Source organism: Anas platyrhynchos, chromosome 7 (genome assembly GCF_047663525.1).
Source record: "Anas platyrhynchos isolate ZD024472 breed Pekin duck chromosome 7, IASCAAS_PekinDuck_T2T, whole genome shotgun sequence".
NCBI lineage: Eukaryota > Metazoa > Chordata > Aves > Anseriformes > Anatidae > Anas > Anas platyrhynchos.
The window spans coordinates 17309027-17316472 of NC_092593.1; the positions used below are offsets into that span (position 1 = coordinate 17309027).

The 7446-nt window shown below is 46.2% G+C and overlaps 1 protein-coding gene across 3 annotated transcripts in view; it reads right to left on the reverse strand.

Annotated features, from left to right (window-relative positions):
• PLA2R1 (phospholipase A2 receptor 1) overlaps window positions 1–7232 on the reverse strand; it is a 43424-nt gene extending 36192 nt beyond the window's left edge. Inside the window, exons 1-2 of one of the 3 annotated variants that reach the window (XM_072040377.1) lie at window positions 7132–7232; window positions 1417–1800 (exon numbers count right to left, since the gene is read on the reverse strand). In XM_072040377.1, the coding sequence (XP_071896478.1) occupies window positions 1417–1800; window positions 7132–7159 (412 nt within the window). In that variant the 5' untranslated portion in view covers window positions 7160–7232. 3 annotated transcript variants of the gene reach the window in all.
• Between the last annotated feature and the right edge of the window lie 214 nt (window positions 7233–7446).

A 7446-nucleotide genomic window follows, 5' to 3' on the forward strand; every position in this document is an offset into this window, starting at 1 on the left:
CCACAATCATACTTGGAATTAAACTGTTTGCCAAAGATCCCATGCTGATATGCTAAGATCAAAGTCCTTCAACTACAGAATAAGGACATGCTGCCAGTTTCCCAGAGATAATGGCTGGACGTGCACATGCAAAAAATGCAGTTTATGGATTGTAAATCCCCTTCAAAGCCTTCTAGCAGATAATACAAATAAAGCGGGTTAAAAGAAATCAGGTTTGCACCTCTGCCTGCTACCATGATGCTAGCTAGCTACAGAGGTTCAAGGGATTATCTCAGTCCTGACAAGTAACAGAAATTGACAGCTCTGTTCCTTTCACCATAGTTATACACACTTATTTTGAAGATAGTGCAACAGGCTGGGGGGATCCCTAACTGGCTAACTTGCATTTGCATGTACATAAGATGAAGTAGAAGGAATAAAACAACAACTGGAAGGGGGAGAAGCTTTGCCAAGACAGTCACTAATTTTCATCCTGAAACTGCCAGATCGTTGCAGCTCTAGGACTAGACCAGATCTACCTCCATCTTGCTGAATGTACACAGCAAACTTTTAAGACTTCATGGTTTTAAATGTTTTCTGCCTGGTCTTAAGTATAAACTCTGCCAGGTTTTAGAGATCTTGGATGCTAACACGCTTCCATAGGCATTGCAGCTCCCAAAGGAACCTCCCGGAGAGAGCAGAGGCTAAGCCCAGCTGCACCTACAGAAGAAACCACCAAGATCAAAGCTCCACAATCCAAATACGTGGAGACCAGAGCTCTGCAACCCCATAAAAACAGTTCAAATGGGGATAATCAACAGCTCCAGCCTGAGACATGCTATGCAAACATTAGGCCATTCTTCTAAAGAAATGCTGAAGGAGAGGCTGAGGAAGGGGTCAAGGTGCAGCCTGACTGTGGCTGTTCGTGGAAAATGGGTTATCTTCATCCTTTTTCCCGGAAAACTGTTAAGGTTTGCAGGTCTGGATCCTGACCTAAATTCCTATGCCTTGACTAGCTGTACAACAGGATTAATCAAAAGCCTGATTTCTGCTCCAAAGTTTGGCACGTTCAGAGTCCAGGTGCTGAATGTTGCAAACGTTTGGATAATGCACACCGAGATTGCAGGCTGACTGTCAGTAATCTGAATTCCAAATCCCTCTTTATCTCTCTTTGGGTTTACTTGACAATGAGAGCTGTGGGACTGCAAATACTTAGTTCAGCTTTTAATTTTATAAACCATTTGGAATGGGCAAGGATTCGCAGGGACACTAGGGCCTTTTTGGAGGCCCGTATAATAGATGAGGAGAAAAATTAATTGTGCAGTGTACTCAATTCAATTATCGCCTATTTAAAAAAAAAAAGTATCTGACCTTCCATCAAAAACAACTTCTGTACATTTTTCCTTTACACATTTCTATGACAAATTTGATTTTTACCTTGGAAAGGAAGTTCACAAAGGTCTTCATCATAGGACATGTACTGTGTCCATTCATAATTAGAATTTTTTTTGGCAACAATACGTTTGCTGTTTTCAATAGCTAATTTGTACTCCGATACACCAACCAACGCTCTTCCATCACAATTCCACCACAATGAGTACTGAGTTGAATCACATTCAAGCATAGTCAATGGCTGCTCTGGTCTACTGATGTTCAGTCCTAGACAAGTACTGCTGCCTATATTGAAAAGCCGACGATTGGATACCCATTTCCATAGCATGTATTTGGAGAGTTGACTGCAGTCTTCCAGAACAAGGCCAGCTGGATCCACCTTGATGCACAAGTTAGAGTCTGAACTTTGGATAATAAATATCCCTTTATCTGTATGGGGAAAAAAAAGAAAAAAAAAAAACAACAAAAAACACTCTCAGTTTGCAGAATGCTACAGATGATGAAATAGTATTGTAGGACATGTTTTAGCTATTTATGAAGAAAACTGACAATATTCATCAGAATATCTGACACTGCAAAAAAATAAGAATACTGGTCTAAATTTACTGCCAGCCAAGTTTGTAACATGTAGACCATTTGACAGATCACTGTGAGATTAGGCAGTATTTCTCATGTTGGTCATCCAAAAAACATCAGTCACATTTGAAGAATTACAGCATTGTTCACCAAGAAATTCTACATAATGTGGTACAGGTTTAAGTGTTACAGCAAGTCATATTCAGAGCTGTAAAATAATTCTCTGTGAGGGACTGGAGATTCCAATTAAAGGCTAAAAAGTGTAAAGACTGAAATTGCCATATTCTCTGACATTTTCAAGCCTCACTGTCTGCAACTATAGAGGCAGAAAACATATCTTGCATTGTATGTATGATACAGGAAAGGTGGGATTTATCTCAATCACAAGAGCTGGTGATCAAGAGTTAACATATGCCTTAACTACCGGATCCATATTGTTGAGCTATAGATGACTGCCCTGGCTGGACCACAGCAGACATGGGAAGCTTAGCCTGATGTCCCAGCTTTCTTGGAATTGTGTAGAAATTCACTGAACAATGTGACATCACACTATAAGCATGTAAAAAAAAAAAAAAAAAAATCAGCTGTTTAACGCCTTGGGAACAAATGTCTAACTGTGCATATAGACTGAAAAACTGAGAGGGACTAAGGAAAATAAAACCTATAACAGCTCAGCTATTTCATTTATTCTGAAATCCAGTGACGATTAACCCGCAGAGTTTCTCTCACATTATAGGTGAGATACTTATGCCTCAGGAGATTATTCCCTGAAAACCTGATTAGCATTTCCATTTTGCCATGAAGTTTTGCAATAGTAATTTCTACCACATGTGCTTTCTATCTGTAATTCACTACCCCCAACATCCTGAAGAAGTAACAATAACAAAAAGATACTCCAAATCTAGAGTACAAAATGCAGAAGCCCACCCAGATGCTGTCTGGGTTCAACACCTACGGTTTAGGTGCAGCTCTCTGACAGAAAGCCTTCAGCCAGCAGTGCTGCATGACAGACAGGCAGAAGACCAGCTCACTAGCACATGGCATACACGATGAGTGGCCCAGGCAAGATACAGGTTACAAAGAAGAGTTTGGTTCCAGGTCCTGCACAGATCCCACCAGTGGCCAGACATACAGTGAGGACAGAAGTTCCCCTGCAAGCTGCTTCTCTAGGATCAGGTGCTCTCTGCCATGTGGCTATGGTTGTCTGTAGCTCATGATGGTGCAGGAGCATGAGCGAGCCTTTCTGACTGACAGCAGGTAGGAACAAGCCTGCTGCATGTAATTGCAGTTCCAAGCACCTGGCAGCAGCCTGGCTTTGAGTCCCTAACTCTCTGGGGGCACAGCAAGGCTCCTAAAGAAGCTTCCTATGCTCCGTTAGTCCATCACATTTCTACAGCCCTCCAACCACGAGCTCACTGAAACACCACCACTCTGTGACAGACACCCAGGGGGGACTTCGCTTTTGAGTTTTCGATGAAGCTGTGCAGCTTGTGCTTCCTTCTTTTCATCCATCCTCATCCTCCATGGGCCACAGAGATGGCACAGCCTCTATCTACAAGCACAGACTACAAGGTCAGACAGGGTTCCTGCTTCTCATGCTGGGGTACGGCTTTCCTACAGCAGCCTTATCTTGGCTGGCCAAGAAAATACGTTGTTTATTTGCTAGATAAGTAGAAGCTGTGATGTCGTTAGCACCAGTAAACACTGATTAATGAGGTTAATTCACCACGATACTGGGATTCACACTTAAAGTTCTAATACCAGTTCCCAGTTTATCTCTGCTTGCACCCGTGATGCCTCCCGTGTAACAGCATGAGCAACAAGAAACAACTCAGAGATGAAGGGGTCTCGGCCTTTATGAAACGCATCCGAACGCCCTTATCCGTAAGGCTCTTAAGAGCTGCGATGACTGCTGAGGAAAGATAAGGGTCTTTCCCTTTCCCTTTTGAGACCTCACAATTACACCAGTGGAGGGGGGACAAGGAGACAAGCGGAGCAACACCAAGCCCACACCACATGGGATTCCTGTGCCCATGACCCTGTGGGTGAACAACCACGAGGAGCTCCATGAGCTTGCACACCCCAGAGGGGCCGAGGGGAAAATCCCAAACCCTGCTCTGAAGGATGTGACAGGGTGGAGGGAGCCCTTTGGGAACATCCCCCTTCTCCTGACGTCCAGGCCCCTCCGTACAAGGGCAAGGTGACACGAAGCAAAGTGCCAGGAGCAAAGCCATGTGCCGAGAGCTGTCCGGGTTCCTGTTTACTTAGGCTCGCCACTACAAATAATGCATAACAGAGCTAGGAGGGCGAGATTTTTTTTCTCTTCCTTCCTCTTCACCTCCCATTTCCTTTCCCCCCTCCCCAAAAACCAGCAGCGAGAACTGCTTCAATGGCATAAGGAGAACAGCCGGAATGCCCCGGGGGCGAGGAAACCCCCTCGGCACGACCTCCGGGGCCAGGTGCGAGGACAGCCGGGCGTGTGCTCGGCCGCTGCCCCGCAGCCGCCGCCCCGAGGAGGGCACGGCGAGGCCCGGGGGCTTCCTCCGCACCACGGGACAGGACCGGGGTGTGGGGGGAGGCGAAATATCCGCGTGTCCCCCCGTGCACGCACACCCCACGGGGGACGCCGGCTGAAGCAGCCCCTCCCCACCCCGCCGTGCCCCACCCCGCCGCCCCGGGACCCTCACTCACTCCGCAGGGCGGGCACCTCGTCGGGGCTGAGGGCGGCGGTGGCGGCGCCCCTTGGCGGGCTGCAGCCGCCGAGCAGCAGCAGGCAGCACGCCAGGAGCCGCAGCCGCATGCCCAGCATCGCCTCAGCAGGCACGGCTCGGCACGGCCCGGCCCGGCGCCCACCCGCTCCTCTCCGCGCCGGGAGCCCGGCCCCGGGGAGGGCGGAGGAGCGACCCCACCCCGCGGAGGGCGGGGGGAGCGCGGCAGCCGCCCGCGGAGCTTCCCCGGCCGCGGGGCCCCCCCTCGGGCCCGCTGCCCAGGCCGCGGCTGGGCGCTGAGGCGGCCAAAAGGAGCCACACGCGCCTCGTTTGCAGTCCCTGGGCGCTTTCTGGTGTCTGCTCTCCAGGCCGCTTTTCCTAAAAAGAGCCGAGTGGCACAAAGACGCGGGAGGCAGGAGAACGTGGGCAGCGCAGCTCGTGTCCGGCGCCTTGCTGCTCCGCTGCTGCGTGTCCTCAGGCAAACTTTTACAGAGACTTGGTTTTTAGCTAGGTCAGCACGTCAAGGCACTTCACATTTCTGGCATGGGGAAAAGTAATTTCCTTCTTCCCTCTTGTAGATCTCTGTCCTTAGGTCGAGGAAGGATTTGTAGGAAGTCCCCCATTTGGGGACAGTTTCAGTCTTACAGAAGCTATGAATAGCGCGGGGAAAGGCAAAAGCAGAAGCCCTGGGTTTAAGATAGAGTAGCTTCACTGGAATCCACATCACAGTTTGGTTTTAATCAGCGTGGGCATGTTTCTGCATTGTTCTTCATTCACAGCAGACAAATAAGTATCTACATTTATATATAAATGTATAAGCGTAAGCATACAGCACCAAAGCAGAGCCAAAACGGCTGGCCTCTGTTCCCCCATGCCCACTTCAGTTACGGTACAGGGACAGGAACAGAAACTGCTGGGCCTGGGGGAGCTCCAGACGGGTAGTTTGGTAAAAAGTATTGAGAAATGAGGGAAACCCAACACTTACAAAGAAGCAGATGAGTGGAGGGTTTTCTCCACTTTACAGATGATAAAAATGTCTGGCAGAGAAGAACAGCAGAAAATATCGCTGAACAAGCTGTCCCAGCAGTGAACTGACTTCAGAAGACAGAATTGCTCTAACTCTCAAGAAAATGTAACATCACCTCCATCCCCACCCCACCCCCCCCCCCCAAAAAAAAAAAAAAAAAAAAGTTACCAAGCCATTTTTGAAAAACTGGGCACTCTGAACTTCAGGAGTGTTGGCTACCACTTTGAGTCCTGAGCTCCGGAAAACCTGCTGCTGACTCTCACAGTGTGTTTGCACTCCTACGTTTGAAGAAAACAGTGCCAGTGAGCAAAAACGGGGCTGCTCCGAGCTATGGGGAGCACTGCCACAGGTGGATTTTTCTGCTCATTTCACTAAGACTGAAATAAGCATGTTCCGATTACAGATATCTAACACTGGACATATCAAAAATATTTATGTAAATATTTTACTAAATATGAATTAGCAACTTAATAGTTAGCTTTACTTCCTCATTTTTTTTCTTTAGTATTCACATTTTCCTCTTTGACTAAACAATTCTTTACTGTCATGGATATATTCTGTTCTTACTAAACCGTTAAATTCCTTCTAGTGCAGCTGCAGTTACACTGGCCTCTGTATTTATAGCTAAGCCGTACTAGCTGCATTACAGTAATGAGACATCTTTGCTGGCATAGTGCTGGCAACATGGTTAGCAACATTTTCTGAAGCAAACTTGATGACAGTTTGTATTATTTTGCAAAGTAAATTGTAAATTTATTTATTCTATGCTTTCCTTCAAGGCGTTCATTGTAGTGATTTGGCTTTTATTTCCTTTTCTGTCTGGAACTCTCTTTTTTTTTAAAAAAAATATATATCCATTTCTGAATTGATGATCTATTTTCTGTTTGGACACCTATAGATGCACTTGTTTGAGCTCCTCTGCCTTCACTATTTAGGTATTCTGCATAGGTGTTCTGTATCTCCCGGTACCTTTTCTTAGCAATTAACTCAGCCTTTTGTATGAGGCCCATACACATCCACAAATACAAGCCCTTGTCAAATTCACACTAATTCAATTTTCTCACAGACTTGTTTCTGCTAACTTAGGGTCAGTATGCTTAAGATATACGTGACTGCCATCAAGGCATACATAGGCAGCGTCCTATTGTTAGTACTGCTAGAGTGAAATCAGTGTTGGAATAAGACTAAAAATTTTTGCAAAGATCTGATACAAAGGAGTAGTTGGTGTGTTCCTAAGAAGAGCTAGTAACAGCAGACTTAATTACTAAACAGACCTATGACATTTTGTAGTCAATACCAAAAATTACACACACTGTGATCAACAGTCTACACATTACACTTTTCAAACAAATCAATAAAAATCATCATATAGTTGCTTAGCAGATATTTTAGAATAAATAAAAATCCCATAAACCCCTCACAACTTTTGTTTTGTGGTTTAAAACATACCTGAGAGACTGATAGTTCTCCTGATCATATGCAAGTGGGCCTGTAGGCACAAACCATTCCAGATTTGCTTGACCAGTTTGCGTCTTCACACCATGCTAACCACTTCCTTATGCAGATCCCTCCCCCTTTCATTTTATCAGAAAAATGCTTCATAAATCAGAGTAGCAGGGAATAAGCAGGTTCCTCTAGAACAAAAACAGGAGTGAGTTTGACAGTGGGCCACAGAAAATACTATATCAGCTCCAGGCAAGCGGATTCCTTCAGGCCCAAGACCTTCAGTCTGTGTTCCCCCCACACCTGCAGGGCCATGCTGCC